The sequence below is a fragment of the Salvelinus alpinus genome, chromosome 9 (assembly GCF_045679555.1).
Source record: "Salvelinus alpinus chromosome 9, SLU_Salpinus.1, whole genome shotgun sequence".
Taxonomy (NCBI): Eukaryota; Metazoa; Chordata; class Actinopteri; order Salmoniformes; family Salmonidae; genus Salvelinus; species Salvelinus alpinus.
The window spans coordinates 42,896,897-42,915,274 of NC_092094.1; the positions used below are offsets into that span (position 1 = coordinate 42,896,897).

The window sequence follows — 18,378 nt, forward strand, 5'->3', positions numbered from 1 at the left end:
TTTTAGTGATAACTGGATAATTTAGGTGAAAAGAAATTGCTATTGGCTGACAATAGTGTTTCCAGAAATCGTACATTCCATAACTTTGTGGCTGGTGAAGAGTTGTTTATTTGCTCTGGAGTCTGGACCCAGCAGCCCAGAGTTCCTTGCATGACTCTCTCTCTGTCTGTGTAGAGCAGATGGAGGAGAAACCGAACAAGGGTAGTGGAGTGGAGCAATTCAAAGAGGGGGTTGGGCAGCACTGCCTCTTCTCACAGCACAGCACGCCTGACCAATGTGCTGACTGACAAGGGAAGCCCCTAGCCCGTGTGCTCTGCCGTGACCCTTGCCCTGGACCTTACAATGGGTGCATAGAATGGTGGCGGGCCGGCCCTTGTAGAGTCCTTCTCAGCAGCCCCCACTCCTGCACCAGATGCACACTTTGGTGGCAGCCATGCTTCCAGAGGCTCCCAGCAGCTGACAAGTGTGTTCTGTTCTGCTCTTTTCACAAGGGTTCTTCAGCTTCACCTAATGGAGGCCCGGGCAGTTCTTCCACGGACCCACTTAGCTGCTGAAGGGAACAGAACTGCTTGAAGTGCTAATGGGGAGAAATCCCGGCGCTGCTCAGACATCAGTCATTTCTCATTAAAGTTTTTGAACATAATTAAGCGTTTTTGTTTTGAGGGCCCCCTTGTGTTTTTGTAATGGCTGTTTGAAATTCCCGAGACTATCTTTTCCTTAAAGAAGGGTGCATTTAGTTGCTACTGCCTACATTTTTTCTTTTTAGATGACAACAGCATTAGGTCTTGAATTAAATGTTTTTGAAAAGTGCCTTCTGGCATTTGGAATGTGTCAGTTCACTGGCTGAATGGTTATAAATAGAGGTCTGGAGGCCTCCTCCCAGCCCCCCCCCCCCCCCCCCCACACCTTTACTCTTTTTCTGTGCTGGTGACTGGGCCTGTCAGAATTTTCTTTATTTTCTATTGCGTCGTGAAATGCCCTTTGGGTCCGAAGACATTTTTCAGTGTGTGAGGGCATAGCTCTTCACTCCCCTAAATGTTTGTCATCTTCACACTTTGCATGTGTGGCTTAGGGATGTGCACTGTTATTTGAATATCTGAATTGACGTTATTATTTGAATAATTGTGAGTTCATTCTTTGCTAGGGGAAAAACGTATGTGTGTGTGTATATCTAATTTTAACACTGGAAATTTATTTTTCAAAATTAAAATATCCATGTGACATTGTTACATACACATATGCCATGACATTTCAAATTATTCATTTAATAAAACACTTTTCAATATAGTTTTTATGCCATGCACGGTGCGCCCCATTAAAGACCAGTATCTAACCTCTAGCCTTCACATATGTAGCCTGTTTGTTGGCCAATCAGTGGCAAACAGGCTCGATGTGAGGGTTCGCTAACGCAATGCAAGATTGAATGGAATGAAGTTAGCGAAATAAGGAGGTCGGCTACAACGGGCAACCAACAGGTAGGATGTCTTATCTGAATGGGGTCGAGGAGAAAGCGCAACTAGCTTATATGGGATGATGAATAACATTGTGGCTGCTACAAGTTAGCTAGCCGTGACTGTATCCACTGCTTGCTACACACTCCGCCCCATATAACCTCAGCACCTGCAGCAATAGAGTGCCAGCCTCCAAATCGCACAGCTGTGCTCTGGTTAAAAACGTATGTTGTTAAAAACACATGCATTTTGAATATCCGACCAAATATGAATGATACTATTCGATTGGTTAAATGATTTCAAACTCCCATCCCTAGTGTGGCTCAGACTCAATTTATATTATCATCAGATGTTTCTGGGGATATTTAATGCTATTATACCATTTTTACTCTGGTGTTTTTTAAAGAGTTATGGTTTGAAAGTCCCCCTTGCCATCTCCAGAGGTAGTACCTTTTCACATTCATTCAAAATGGAGAAATATTTTTAAATGGCATTATCCATTGCTTGCTTGTTGAGTAAATCGATTAAGTCCGGCACTTTCAATTAAGTAAATTAGTAATTTGTTTTCCTTCTGTCCATATCAGTGTTCTGAAGTGAAGTTTCAATACTATTAGATATTATCAAAGTATTTATTAAGACAAAATAGTAGGGATAAAGTTTTCTTAATGTTTTTGACAAAGCTTTTCATTGCTGACGAGCTACCAAGTAGGCCTTTTGCTGAGATACAGTGCAGTTTGAAATGGTGATCTGAGTCCACTGCCTCCTTTTCTTTTAAATGTGCTGTTGAAAGCTCGGTTTTGAATACAGTCCAAGAAGGTCCTCTTTCATCTCGGGACCCGCACGTCTGAAAGCAGGCTAAGTTATTGGCACTCGGATTGGAAGGTTTTTCCTTAAACAGTAAGGGAATTGTGGTCTTTTATTTCAGTCTCTCGCCATGTGTTTTAGCCTCTTTGAGGAATCTGACTCCCCCTGCAACCTCGCACCCCCCCCCCCCGGTGAAATCCTCTGATGTTGCCGCACCCCCTCGTTCACCCAATAACTGGTGAGATCCTGAGGATAACTCATTTGACTGATGTGCTAGTCCTCTATACAGAAACTCATGCTTTGTTGTACAATTATGCAGATTCTCCTTCCGTGGAGCGTTTAGTCACTCTTCATTGCCATGTGTGTAGAGTGTGGTTCCATATGGTACATTTTGTGAGGTAGAGGAAAGTAAATGGTATGGTGATTGAATTTCCTCCAGAAAAATGAGCGGAATGAAAAATATGAGCTTCTCAGGAACTGGGTGTTGGTTCTCAGACCTGAACCTCAAAGACCTCCTGTGATCTCAGCAGCTGTACCCAATACCCATCTATGTGTTGGTGAGAAAAGAGTAGAGGCAACTTTGAACCAATGTGTGAAAATAACTATTTTTTTTGTCTATGGCTTACTGCTGAGCCATGAATCTCATTAAAATAACTTTGGTAAAATGAACAAAATAAATGCTGAATTGCCTGTTTGTCAAATAAATCATTATGTGAAGTGGTCTATTATTTCTATAAAAAGTGGAGAAAGGGCACAAACAACAATGAATAGCCTTAAGTGCATCTGATTACTTTAGTTTTTTCGGTACATTACAGCCAAGGTAGTGGCAACCAGGGCTGATTTCACCACCACAATGAAAAGCCTTGCTCTGAAAGAAAGGCTTTATTTAGGCTTGAGATCTGAGTCTGACCAGCTGAAGGCCCTGGTGCTGATGGATGCTGGCTGAAACCTCTCTCGTCTGAAAGGGATCAATAATGTTTTCTTTAAAGTTCCCCCGAAGCGTCGCTCAGATGGCCTCGCCACATTGTTGCCGTCTTGAGCCGTGAAACTTGATTTGCGGAGGATTTTCCAACAAGGGGCCCCTCTCTAAAACATTGGCCATGCTAATGACAGCTTTAGTCTCAGTATAAGTGACCCGTTCAAGCCTCTTCACATGGAGGACGGTGGGGGGGACGGCAGCAGAGTAAGCCATAGAGCACTCAGCCACTCAACAGACACAACCACGCACACACACAGCCTTGTGGCCGATCAGTCTTAACAGCTGAGTTGTATCACAGACTCGCTCTCTTAATCCTTGTCCAACCACCTTCACAGTCAGTAAGATCAAACCACCTCGAGTCACAACTCAAATTGTAGGAAATAAGTTAAACTCCCATTCCGCTATGGATTCATCTGCCATCATTGCTATTTCTGTGCTTTCATTCAGTCACAATTTTCTGGAATGAAGTCTGCTGAATGCTCTGCTCTTCTTACAGGTTATCCACATGTTTACTGTGGAACTCCCTGGTTTTATAAAGGGGGATGATGACATGCATCTCATTTTCAGAGGTGTCCAGTAAATCTGTGTACAAGCTTGTTGTTGTGCTGGCCTTGTTGGCTGGTTTGTTTCCACTGCTACGTCTTATCTCACTTAGCCAATCAGTTACTTGCCTGGTAACAACCGTTTGTTGCTGTTGCCTTCTACAGTGAGGTCTTAAACTTTGATGTTTTAAGCTCTGAGGAAGGATACACATTTGAGGGGAATAAAAGACACCTGACTTTTGTAAGATTTTCCACCCCCATCGGCCAGCACTCTGCCGTCCAACTTGTCACTCACTTGGGCTGTACATCATGGGCAAAGCTGTTTTAGAAAACACATCTAGGTATCTGAAAGACTCATTAGTGGCAAGTGTCGTGTTTTGGTGCCTTCATCAATGTTAAAGTTGTTTTAAAGTTGTCTGCCCAGGCTGATGGTAAACAGCTGTGTTAGACCTATTAAACTCCAGGTTCTCCAATACATTAAGTTAATCAAATGTTTTGCCGGGAAGAGAACTATTAGCCTATGTGTTGTTTAGGTGTCTTGCAATTTTCCAGGAGACTTCGCCGGTAAACGCTCATCTTCTTGATGGCTCGTGGCGGTGCACCTTTGGAAATAACAAAGGAAAGGGAAAGATGAATTGGAGAGGAGTGTCTTGAATCAACAAGAACGTCTGTTTTCTTTGACGTTACAGCCCTGCTAGAGGGGAGGATGAGATCGGCATCTTCAAAGGTTAACAATAACCTTTACAAAGAGCTGTCTGGCTCTCCTCCCTAGCTCCAGCACTGAGACTGCCTGGTCTAGTAATATTCAGCCAGAGAAGCAGCCTTAGCCCCAGTGCTGTGCTGCACGACAATGTCTCATTTCCTGAGGGATGTGCACTGCTGTCCCACATCTGTCAGCAGGCAGGGGGTCTGCGAGCTCCTCTGCTCCTGTTCTGGCCATGTTTGTGGCTTATTAACATGATTGTGCTGTGTCTATCTCTCTTCTCCATAGCAGTGTTGCGGTGAGGAGTTGCCAGAAGCTGTCGACTTGTCTGTTCACAATGCATCCCATATGTATCCCAAAGACCACATTGTGTTGGAATTTACAGGCAAATAGGCCTGCGTGGCGTTCAAAGACATCGCTGAGACAGCCAGCCTGTTTAGACCGTCCTTTCTAAACCCAGTTGAGAAGACCGGAAGCACCTGTTATAGTTCCTAGCTACATTTTATAGTGCCTTCAGAAAGTATTCATACCCTTGGACTTATTCCACATTTTGTTACAGCCTGAATTCAAAATGAATTAGAATTTTATTTTTGTCTCAAACATCTACACACACAATGCCCCATAATGACAAAGTGAAAACTTGTTTTTATACATTTTTGCAAATGTATTGAATGAAATATTGCGTTTTATGTAAGTATTCACATCCCTGAGTCAATACATGTTAGAACCAACTTAGGCAGTGATTACAGCTGTGAGTGCTTCTGGGTGAGTCTGAGCTTTGCATACCTGGATTGTACAATATTTCCCATTATTTAAATTGTTTAAAAAAATTAGGTATATTTTCTAAATTCTTCACTCTGTCAAATAGGTTGTTGATCATTGCTAGACAACCATTTAAGTCTTGCCATAGTTTTGACTTAAATCTGCTTAAATCTAACTCGGCCACTCAGGAACAGTCACGGTCTTCTTGGTAAGCAACTCGGGTAGATTTGGCCTTGTGTTTTAAGTTATTGTCCTGCTTCTAGGACTTTGCCTGTGCTTGTAGTGACTGGGTGTATTGATACACCATCCAAAGTGTAATTAATAACTTAACCAAGCTCAAAGGGATATTCAATGTCTTTTTTTACCCATCTACCAATATGTTCCCTTTGAGTTATTGGAAAACCTCCCTGGTCTTTGTTTGATTCTGTTTGAAATTCACTGCTCGACTGAGGGACCTTACAGATAATTGTATGTGTGGGGTACAGATATGAGGTAGTCATTCAAAAATCATGTTAAATACTATTATTGCACAGAATGAGTCCATGCAACTTATTATGACTCGTTAAGCACATTTTTATTCCTAAACTTATTTAGGCTTGCTATAACAAAGGGTTTAAATACTTTTGACTCAAGACATTTCTAAAAACATTTCTAAAAACATAATTCCACTTTGACATGAGGTATTGTGTGTAGGACAGTGACATAAAAAAATATTTCATAAATTTTAAATGCAGGCATTAACACACAATGTGGAAAAACTCAAGGTGTGAATACTTTCTCAAGGCACTGTACATTTTTGTTTACATTGTCCTTGAATATGGTGCTTGGGGGGTTTATTATTTAAAAAAAAAAATGTAAATTTTTTCCCCATCACTTTTGTATCGTGTGTGTGTGCAGGTTGGCTCAACGATTGACTGACATAGTATACAAAAACATTGCCTTTATCTACTGTTTACACTACTCTTTGCTTTAACAATTGTGAATGAACAGCCTAAATGAGCCCGACGCTCTTGTTACCCAAGTCGTGCGTTTTACTCATGCCTCCTGGATCAGCAGGATTGTCTTTGCGTGTGAAAGCCGTTCCGCCATGTAAATGTAATTATGTTTTGGCTTAACTGGACCTACTGTTGGCAGGCCTGGTTGGAGAATACTTCAATGTTTATAGACGAGTGGGTGAGATTTATTGTCAGTGATCCTCTCCAGACACCAGCTCCCCATATTTCCTGGGGAGGTGCAGGGATGAGGGGAAGATGGAGTTCCATGGATCAAGAGTTACTATGTTCAGCTAAAGCTAGACCCTATCTGGTTCTGTTGCTCTGTCTGGGTGTGTGTGTGTTGGAGTTTGCCCATATGGAACAAGAATGTTTATATTGCTATAAAGAAAATATGGACTTTGTGCAATGCACTGTAAATCACAATATATCAACTTGAACTTGTGGCGCTAATGAGTCTCCTTCAGCTAGGAAATAACTCCATCTACCTTTTTGAAGGTACACCTTTATAAACAAATGATTGGTAGAAAATGACCATTTATAAAATGCAATAATCCACAATTTAAACTTCTCCGATTACTGTACTATGTGGAAAGCTGTTTGCGCTGAGGGTGTGTTAACAGCTGCTGCTGCGCGATCACTAATCTTACCGAAGTCTCAAGTTTTTGTTCGCCTGAGATGGAATACCTCATAAGCTGCTGACCATACTATTTACCAAGAGTTTATATTTTTAGTAGCCGTCTATTTCCCACCACAGACCGACGCGAGCACTAATACCGCACTCAACGAGCTGTATAGGGCCATAAGCAAACAAGAAAATTCTCATCCAGAGGTGGCGCTCGTAGTGGCCTGTGATTTTAATGCATGGAAACTGAAATCCGTTTTACCTCGGTTTTCACCAGCGTGTCACCTGTGCAACAACTGTAGATCAGCAATAGTCCACACACAGAAATGCGTAACAAGGCTCGCCCTCCCTTTGGAAAATCTGGCCTAGTCAACGACACATCCGCCACGGTGACCCTAAACACAGGGATGCGTGTTTAGTCCCCTCCTGTAGTCTTTGTTCCCACGAGTGTGTGACCTCGCACGACTCCAACACCATTTAAGTTTGCTGATGACACGCGTGGTAGGCCTGATCACCGACGATGCCGCCTATAGAGAGGAGGTCCGTGATCTGACAGTGTGGTGCCAGAACGACAACCTCCACATCAGCAAGACAAATGAGCTGATCATGGGACAACAGGAAACGGAGTGCCGAGCGCGCCCCGATCCACATCAACGGGGCTGTAGTGGAGTGGGGCTGAGCTCTGTCATCCAGGACCTTTATACCAGGCGGTGTCGAAGGAAGGCCCTAAAAATGGTCAAAGAATCTAGCCACCCAAGTTACCGACTGTTCTCTTCTACCGCACGGCAAGCAGTATGGATGCACCAAGTCTGGAACCAACAAGGCCGGAACCAACAAGGCCCTGAACAGCTTCTTCCCCCCCCCCAAGCCGTAAGACTACTAAATAGTACATAGTGCTGAGCGATTAGTGCTTTTTTCCCCCTGGTCTGTTTTCAGTTTGATTAGTAAAAAATATTTTATTTTTAACATTACATGCATCATGTGGGTTGAACGCAAATTCCCATAATGGTAGTGACTACCCATGACTATTGATCAGTTATTCGCATTACCTTACTTTAATAAAATATTTCAGTTGTATATTATATTTGATGACTTAATTTTAAAAATCATTTCTATAGAGCTGCTGTCTGACGATAACTGTTTAAGTAGTATTTCAAAGTACATAACGCATACTTTCATGACTGCTGAATACCAATACCTCGCAAAGCAACTGCTCTCTGTATCCCTTGATCGCGCATTCTTAGTAGGAGGCGTGAAAGAAACCAAGACCGGCCAAGTAGCTGCACAATGGATTATGGTCATTGTAGTTAATTATCACGTTTTCTGCATCACTTAATTCTTACGTTAACATGTAGAACATTGGCCTGTTGGAAACTACAACCCCTTAATACATTGCACAGTTTGGGCATTTATCTCTAGAGAAAATGCAGTACAATGTGCGCACTGAGCTCACAGATTATTTTTTTAAACAGAAGAAAATGGAATTTAAATAATTGAACCGAAGTCGATCAATTAGTTTAAAAAACCAAAATAACCGTTTTGGTTAATCACTCAGTCCGAGCAGCTATTTTGTTAACCTCTCTAGGGTACGTGGGACGGTAGCTTCCCACCTGGCCAACATCCAGTGAAAGTGCAGGGCGCCAAATTCAAACTACGGAATTGTAAATATTTAACATTCTTGAAAATACACATGCAATATGGCAAACTAAAGCTTGACTTCTTGTTAATCCAGCCACCATGTCAGATTTCAAAAAGGCTTTACGGCGAAAGCAAACCATGCGATTTTCTGAGGACAGCACCCCATGAAACAAACACAGACAATCATATTTCATCCCGCCAGGCGCGACACAAAACTCAGAAATAACGATATAATTCATGCCTTACCTTTTGAAGTGCTTCTTCTGTTGGCACTCCAATATGTCCCATAAACATCACAAATGGTCCTTTTGTTCGATTAATTCCGTCGTTATATCTCCAATGTCCATTTATTTGGCGCGTTTGATCCAGAAAAAAACAGGTTCCAACTCGCGCAACATGACAAAAAAATACCTAATAAGTTACCTGTAGTCTTTGTCCAAACATTTCAAACAACTTTTCTAATACAACTTTAGGTATTTTTTTACATAAATTATCGATACAATTTAAGATGGGATAAACTGCGTTCAATACAGGACGAAAACAAAGTGGAGCGAGCTTTCAAGTCACGCGCCCCAACCACAACAGTACACTAGACTCGATCCTCGTTCTGAACAGCCCTACTTCTTAATTTCTCAAAGGAAAAACATCAACCAATTTCTAAAGACTGACATCCAGTGGAAGCGATTGAAACTGCAAGCAAGTGCCTTAGAAATCTAGATCCCCATAGAAAACCAATTGAAAAGTGACCAAAAAAAAACAAAAAACATTCCTGGATGGTTTGTCCTCAAGGTTTCGCCTGCCAAATAAGTTCTGTTATACACAGACATCATTCAAACAGTTTTAGAAACTATGAGTTTTCTATCAAATACTACCAATTATATGCATATCCTAGCTTCTACGCCTGAGTAGCAGGCAGTTTACTTTAGGCACCTCAGTCATCTGAATACTGCCCCCTACCCCGAAGAAGTTAACTAGAAGTTAACTATTAGTGCTATCTGCATGAACCCTCTATGCACTTACGTTTTGACTCTTCACTTACGCTGTTGCTACTGTTTATTATCTATCCTGTTGCCTAGTTACTTTACCACTACCTATATCTACCTCCATTACCTTGTACCCCTGCACATCGACTCGATACAGGTACCCCGTGTGTGTCTAGCCACGTTAGTCATTGTGTATTTATTCCTCGTTATTTTCTGTCTGCATTGTTGGGAAGGGCCCGTAAGTAAGCATTTCACTGTTAGTCTACACCGGTTCTTTACGAGTCATGTGACAAATAACATTTGATTTGAATTGTGTTCTGCATCACATTAGACTCATGTTGAGTTCCAGAGGACAGTTCCAATTATGATACTAGACATTTGAATTGCAGAATTGATATTACATTTTTATATTTAGATATTTTGTAGACATGACACCAACTCAGATCCACCATTTTTGTTTTTAAGATAGTCTTCACAGACCAAACGTCAACATGTATAAGCAAATAATTAAAACATGTTCAGATTAAGTCTTTTACAAGAATTTGATCATATGACCAATAGTAGTCCATTAAACCAAATGTTGTTTAAGGCTTCAAACAGAAGCATAACATTTGAATTGTGTCACCCAATATACAAAGTCATTTGAGAATAGCATTTCTCCTCCTTTCCTGCTTATTTCCTGTGGAGGTGGTCAACCCTCATAAGGGAGGGTGAGCAAGAGAAAGGCTTGAAAAGGGAGTTGGGGGAAAGTGCATGGAACATTATTGGGGGGGGGGGGGTGTAATGGAGAATTGGAGGGGGAAAGAAAAGCAGTAAGGACATTCTGTTTGAATTAAGGCAGCGCTGTTCTTGGCCTTACATAGAAAACGGCAGATAAAAAGATAATATCATTTGTTGCCGAGTCGGGCCTTCAGAAGAACTGGCCAAAGCTCAAGCGAAACCCTATAATATTTCAAAGCCAATGGTGAATAGGGAGGTTGTTTCGTGTGAAGCGGCCTGAGGGGGGGCTGTATTCAGGAGTGGGGTAATTGGTCAGATCTGGCAGGTAAAAGAGGTGGTGGGGGGGGGGGGGGGGGGGGGCTCGCTCATGTGGAGATTGAATTTGTGCAATTTTCCTAGACTTCTCCATATAATGTAGTCCACAAGGTTATGTGCATCTTGATGGTGATCCCAAAGCTGAGCCAATGATATGATGGGTAGGTATCATATCACACAGCAACAAACCCAGGAAAACGCATCCCAGGTCCCACTACTACAAATCTATCTTACTTCTGCAGAACGCTGACTTTATAGCCTAATTATTTAAATTAGAATAAACTAGTGCTTGACATTTTAATTGAAGGGCCATTGGAATGATGGTTTGTAATTGAGACTAAGTGGTAAGAAATAAATGTCACTGATGTTGTAAATCAAGTGTAATGTGGGAGTGAAATGGCCTGTTCTGTGTTGGTCAGGCCTCAGTCATACTCAGAGCAGCTTTAGGCTTGCTAGTAGAGACTGGTCTTTGGAGAACATGCGGCCCGTTGTCACACTGCCCCGGCCCACAGAATTTGAATGGCATCTGTGACACTAAGGCGCAAATAGGATATTTAAAATCGGCTGGCATTGAAGCCCGCCAAGCAGGGACTCCCGAGTGGCTCAGTAGTCTAAGTCACTGAATCTCAGTGCTAGAGGCGTCACTAAAGACCCTGATTCGATTCCAGGCTGTATCACAACCGGCTGTGATTGGGAGTCTCATAGGGCGGCGCACAATTGGCCCAGCGTCGTTAGGGTTTGGCCGGGGTAGGCTGTCATTGTAAATACGAATTTGTTCTTAAATGACTTGACTAGTTAAATAAAGGTTAAATAAAAAGTAACTTTCTCTGACTTGCTGATGAGACTTTAATGTTTTGTTTTCCTCTCAATAAAATTGTTTTATCATTTTTCCAAGGGTTGGAAAAGATTTCTGCTCATAAGTGCCATCAAAATGTGTGTTTTCAGTTGATCCTAAATCCTGTGGAATCAACATTTCTATATCTAGCATAATAAGATCAGATCCAACTTATTTAACAAACCTTACTTGTTGTATTGCCAACTCTATACCTTCATTTTTTTTTGTTTAGCAAAAGAATGTGTGTTTGGGTGTTTTGAGTCCATTTTTGGTTGTTTGCAAGATTTTTCCTTTTTGGTGGAAAGGGGAGGTCAATTCCTTCAACACTTTCTTCTCCCTGTGGCATATGTTTGAATGACCTCAGAGGCCTGCTTAAGTTTGTTCTGTGCTAATTTACCAAGGCAGCTGGCACGTTTTTAATTACACAAAAGGGTCCAGTATGCACTGGCAGCCATGCGTTTACCCGAGCATGCTGTCTAGGGCCTCCCCTCCCCCACTCCTTCCTTTCTCCCCTCCACTCCCAGGCCAACCCCAGAAGGAGTTAACCTGGAGAAAGTGTGGCCACGCCGCTGGAATCCAGGGCCAAAAATTGATAAGCTGCGCACTTACACCGCTCGCCTTGCAGCGCATCAAAGGATTATGTGGAATTGTCAGGATAGGGAGGAACATGACTCCAGAGCAGTACTCCTACCTGGATTAGACTGGGGGGAAAGGGTAAAGGGGAGAAATCATCCCCGAGTTGGGGAGGTTTCATCCATTGCTGGTAAAAGTGCTGGGATTTTGGTGGTATACGCGGGTGAGCGCCTGAACAATGTCCTGTAGTCCACTGAAAGCAAAAAGGCAAGGGGAAACGGACGTTTTGAAAGGTATGCCACCCAATAACATGTCTAATTACACCAGTGGAAAGAATTCATGCCTAACTCCTAGGAAATCATGAGACAAAGATCAACCCCATCCTGTGTTCAACAACACTCTCAATATTCTGTACAGATTGTTAGAACCCAAAGTCGAAAGTCTGCTTCCAAAGCATAACTGGTCATCAATATTTTAATTGGGACAAGATAAGGCACTAGTAAGGCCTAACTACAGAATAACAAATATTTACATTCCAAAGACAGGAAAAACATTTTAAATGATCCGTCTCCCTCAAACAGGGAATCATAACATTCATGGAACTTGGAATACCACACACGTTGTGTGAAGCTTCCAGGAAAGTTCAGTTGAGGTATTATATCTCTGCTAGCTGGGGCTGTTATAGAAACCTGTTTGTTGAGCGTCACGTGACCCACCCCAGAGATGACCCACCCTCTCCCCCACAGTGTTACTGCACTTCAACTTGTCTTTGAAGTTGAACTGTGTATTGGAGTGAGGTGTGAAAAAACAACTTTCTGCTAGTTCCCCTTTAAGACTTTGCGCACTGAGTTTTATTGGTTGGCTTGTTGTGCTTAGCCCTTTTAAAGGGGCAATCTGCAGTTTCTACATCCATTTTTGGACTTATAAATTTGATATGTACCCATTGATTCTTGAAGAATATAACATATACATTCCTCATGATCTTAGTTTAACTGTAGTACCCCATCAGAACTTAAAATATGAGCTTGTTTTACGCCAATGTTTGTTTACAAACACTGTATAGCCTCAACATGGTTAACTATAATTTTGATGTCATTCTTTACATCCCTAGCTCTGTCTATGAATTTGACTGCTAACATTTCTCCAGCCTCATCTCAGCTTTTTACCGAAACAGTGGTGGGGACAACCGAGTCACACGGTATAAATGTCCAATAAAGAATGCTGGGTGTAAAGTGAACCCAATCCACCCCTTGAGTTTGTCAGCCATGTGGTCAGAGCAGTTTAGTGAACCGGATTATCTTCCATCACCTTTTTCCCTCAAAAGCGACACCATTTCTCTGTGGTGTCAAATTCTGCCAGTCCCCCTCATAGTGTGCTGCCTGCAATGCGCCCAGTTTTTCTTTATATTAGGAGAGGGAGGAAGTCAGTCGCTCCACCAGCTGTAGGAAGCGAGGGACTGAATTGCAGGAATGAATCAAGTGGACACCCCTCCAGGGCAACAGCCCCTGGCAGTAGCCCCATACCCCAGCCCTAACCCAATCTCCGTCTGCACTCTCTGCTCCACACAGGAAGGTCTCGAGATGGGAACCACATCGTACAGGAAGTCTTTGTTTTAAGAGCTCCTTCTCGGTAAAACAATAGTCCACATTATTATGGCCGTCACCTGGCAGAATGTCTTAATACAAATCTACATGTCAACCGGTAACTGCTGAATGGGCCTAAGTTTGTCTTAACTCAAGCAATCCAAAGTCATCTGTAAGACCACCGGATCTTAGAAGTACAAGTTGCCATTATGTTAAATACTTGCTTTGAACAGGACATAAAGGTGTACTGGTGCCTTTTGTGCTGAATTCCTATAGGGTTTTGTGCTTGTGGACAACATCTTGTTTTTATCCAGAGCAGGCCCTTTAAAAAAAAAATGTAATACTGTGTGTCTGAACCACTTCAGTTTGTCTCCCACCAAAATGGACACCTAGGGTGGGCTGGTTGGTTGCATGGACTGAATTACACCCACGTGAACCCACTGATACCTCCATGCAAGCTGAAATGGAAGAGGAGAAACACAGTGCTGATCTGCGTAGCGTTCGGTTTCTCCTGGAGCAGAATATGCTCACCGAGTCACGTAGTAGTGGCCGCCATAAGATGCCACACCAGAATTTTCAGTCAGATGGAAATATATCCTGGAGCTGACCCCAGTTTGCGAAAATAAAAAATGGCTCTATTTTCAGAGGCACAGTTTTGTGTAATGGTAATGCCGGGTAGTCTAGGATTTGTGTTGAGTGTAATTGCAGTCTTTTCTGAAATAAGCACAGTTCACTTCCCAGGAAGGAACATTCAGTTTCAGTTCTCTCTTTCTGCACCTTAAAAGACCGACACATGCTTTGGCACCACTCCCTACATCCGTTTACTTCATTTTCTTCCCTCTGTAATGCAACACTTGTGACAGGAATCTTATACTGTCACATTTATTCATTTTTAAACGTGATACAAATAAGGATTTGTGCTGTCTCACACAGATGGAGATATTCAGTCATGCTCTATGGTTAATGGTAATCTATGAAAATCAAGTTTGTCTGTTTGCAGTTATGTATTGACTTTTCTTGGTTTGAAATGTCTCCATGATTTGGCTTTAATACACGCAGCAAGAACGTCTTGAAATTAGTACGCACTTGGTGAACTCAACAAATATTATGTGAGGGTCACTGTCAGTGCAATGTATCCAGTTGTGTCAAACTTGGTCTCACCTGTTTTTATTTACCCCCAGGTTATCAAGTACAAGATTGCATAACTCTTATTGATGCCTACAGCATCTATGGGGTGTGAGTGGATGCTTGTCTAACAGAACAAGAGCCTGAGGATGAATCAAACTCTGTTGCTCATACTTGGCAGACTTAAGATGCCTATTAGTTGCCAGTTCCTACCATTTTGCCCTTGAGCAAATCACCCTACTGCGCCAGGTGTGCTGAAATAAAACTGTTTATTTTCATACATGGCATAGGCTACTGCTTGGGTTGCCCATTTTTTTTACAGTTAAACCCTCCTCCTTGCTCTCCCTCAGGTGATTGACGTGGATGGCTCCAACAGGGTGACCCTGCTGGAGGACAAGCTTCCCCACATCTTTGGCTTCACGCTGCTAGGCGACTACATCTACTGGACGGACTGGCAGAGACGGAGCATCGAGAGGGTCCACAAGACCGACGCCATCCGAGAGATCATCATCGATCAGCTGCCTGACCTTATGGGTCTCAAGGCCACCAGAGTCACAGAGACCTCCGGTAGGAGACAGAATGTTAATGTTTGACACAAGGATGTAGACAGCTTTTTTAGTAGAAGTAGTATACAATATTTACGAATACTCATGTAAATGTTTTCTAATTTTCATGTATGGATATCCACAACTATCAACACTTGAAGAGAGCAGAACTCCCTGTCTACTGCAGAGAAACTGACCGTGTCTGCCTCTCTCTCTATCCTAAAGGCACGAACGGCTGTGCGGAAGACAACGGCGGCTGCAGCCACCTGTGTTTCCACCGGCCACAGGGCCTGCGCTGTGCCTGTCCCATGGGCCTGGAGCTGCTCAGTGACATGAGGACGTGCGTGGTGCCCGAGGCTTTCCTGCTTTTCACCAACCGGGCTGACATCCGCTCCATCTCTCTCGGCACAAACTCTAACGATGTGGCCATCCCACTCACCGGGGTCAAGGAGGCCTCTGCCCTCGACTTTGACGTCTCCGAGAACAGGATCTACTGGACTGACGTTAGCACCAAGGTGAGGATGACTGCTTTTCTGTCATTCTATTCTAGTCATTGTTAATTTTAGAGTTTCCATGTATCGTTTTGGGGGTTTGTTTTCTGTCGTTTTGGGTTGAATTAGCCACCGGGTGTTTATTTGTTTAGGCTCCGGGCTTTTTAAAATTCCTATTGAGCTCTGTGCCTGACTGTTGTACAAGTGTCTGACCCTACTCCCGTGTCCTGCCTCCCCAGACCATCAGCAGGGCCTTCATGAATGGCAGCTCTGTGGAGCATGTGATAGAGTTTGGCCTGGACTACCCAGAGGGCATGGCAGTGGACTGGATGGGCAGGAACGTGTACTGGGCCGACACCGGGACCAACCGCATCGAGGTGGCCCGGCTGGACGGACAGTACCGGCAGGTCCTGGTGTGTAAGGACCTGGACAACCCTCGCTCCCTGGCCCTCGACCCCGCCAACGGGTAAGACTGACTGAGATTCGTCCCATCTGCATGAGGCAACTTTCATGTCTGACTGACCTTAGCCTGGTCGTTGATCTGTTTGTGCAGTCTTGCCAACTTTGAACGTGTGACCGTGACCATAAGAGTGGGGAAAACCGTACAAACAGCTCTGAAGCCAGGCTAGACTGTCTCTTCACCAGTACTGATAGAGATGTCTGGCTGGGTGAATCCCCACACATGATCTTTTCCCTCTCAGGCAGTGAGTGTAATGAGAGGTTGCGTCAGTGGCACAGCACTGCGGCTAGTCCTCCGTGTGAGGAGTTTGTCGACACTCTTGTGCCAACCTGCCACGGCTTCTACATGTCACTCTGCAGTATGAAGTCATATCCTGGAGCTGTCAAAAGTCATTCCTGTGGCTTCTGATGCATTTTTACCACATAGCTTCACCCATTGGCATCGTTTCCTCTCTCAAATACAACACCGAGTTATTCCACAGTGATTGTCCCCGTACTTGAGGCCGTGGCCATTTTTACCAATTTACTAGTTCATATTGAATTAGTTTAAGAATGCAGACATGGTCTTGGCTGCCATCAAGTGTTTGGGGGGATATAAAAAGCAGTTCTTTGTCTACTCTCCTCAGTTACATGTACTGGACTGAGTGGGGAGGCAAGCCCAGGATCGCCAGGGCCCACATGGACGGCAGCAACATAGTGACCCTAGTGGACAAAGTGGGCAGAGCAAACGGCCTCACCATCGACTACATTGACCAGAGACTGTACTGGACCGACCTGGACACCTGCATGATAGAGTCAACCAACATGCAAGGTAAACGCATACCGTAGTCAATCTCTTTTCCAACCACTAATGTTAATGACGACAGCACATGAAATGGCAGCAGGTAGTCTAGTGGTGAAGAGCGTTGGGCCAGTAACTGAAAGGTCGCTGATTTGAATCCCTGAGCCAACTAGGTGAAAAATAAGCTGATGTGCTCTTGAGCAAGGCACTTAACCCTAATTATTCTTGTACAGTGCCTTCGGGAAGTTTTCAGACCCCTTGACTTTTTTTCACATTTTGTTACGTTAGACATATTCAAAAATTGATTAAATTGTTTTTTTTCCCTCATCAATCTACACACAATACCCCATGACAAAGCAAAAACTGGTTTTTAGAGAAAAAAAAAAATTAAATATCAAATTTACATAAGTGTTCAGACCCTTTACTCTTTGTTGAATCACCTTTGGCAGCGATTACAGCGGTCTTCTTGGGTATGACGCTACAAGCTCGGCACATCTGTATTTGGGGAGTTTCTCACATTCTTCTCTGCAGATCCTCTCAAGCTCTGTCAGGTTGGCTGGGGAGCGTTGCTGAACAGCTATTTTCAGGTCTCTCCAGAGATGTTTGATCGGGTTCAAGTCCGGGCTCTGGCTGGGCCACTCAAGGACATTCAGAGACTTGTCCCAAAGCCACTCCTGCGTTGTCTTGGCTGTGAGCTTAGGGCCATTGTCCTGTTGAAAGGTGAACCTTCGCCCCAGTCTTAACCTGCTCCAGAGCGCTCAGGACCTTTTCAAGGATCTCTCTGTACTTTGCTCCGTTCATCTTTGCCTCGATCCAGACTAGTCTCCTACTCCCTGCTGCTGAAGAACATCCCCACATCATGATGCTGCCACCTATGCTTCATCGTAGGGATGTTGTCAGGTTTCTTCCAGACGTGACGCTCGGCATTCAGGCTAAAGAGTTCAATATTGTTTTCATCAGACCAGATAATCTTGTTTCTCATGGTCTGAGAGTATTTGGGTGCCATTTGGCAAACTCCAAGCAGGCTCTAGGAAGAGTCTTGGTGGTTCCAAACTTCTTCCATTTAAGAATGATGGAGGCCACTGTGTTCTTGGCGACCTTCAATGCAGCAGAAATTGTTTGGTACCCTTCCCCAGATCTGTGCCTCGACACAATCCTGTCTCGGAGGTCCCCTGACAATACCTTCGACCTCATGGCTTGGTTTTTGCTCTGAAATGCACTGTCAACTGTGGGACCTTATATAGACAGGTGTGCCTTTTCAAAATCATGTCCAATCAATTGAATTTACCACAGGTGGACTTCAAATTGTAGAAACATCTCAAGGATGATCAATGGAAACAGGATGCACCTGAGCTCAATTTTGAGTCTCAGCAAAGGGACACACCTACTCATTCAAGGGTTTTTCTTTTTACTATTTTCTACGTTGTATAATAATAGTGAAGACATCAAAATGATAAGATAACACATGGAAT

The 18,378-nt window shown here is 43.4% G+C and overlaps 1 protein-coding gene across 2 annotated transcripts in view; it reads left to right on the forward strand.

Moving 5' to 3' along the window:
• Positions 1 to 18,378, forward strand: part of lrp5 (low density lipoprotein receptor-related protein 5) — a 51,267-nt gene that overhangs the window by 22,333 nt on the left and 10,556 nt on the right. For both annotated transcript variants that reach the window (XM_071326273.1, XM_071326272.1), the window contains exons 9-12: positions 14,981 to 15,197; positions 15,401 to 15,690; positions 15,906 to 16,132; positions 16,752 to 16,936. In XM_071326273.1, coding sequence (XP_071182374.1) covers positions 14,981 to 15,197; positions 15,401 to 15,690; positions 15,906 to 16,132; positions 16,752 to 16,936 — 919 coding nt within the window. The remainder of the gene's footprint in view (positions 1 to 14,980; positions 15,198 to 15,400; positions 15,691 to 15,905; positions 16,133 to 16,751; positions 16,937 to 18,378) is intronic.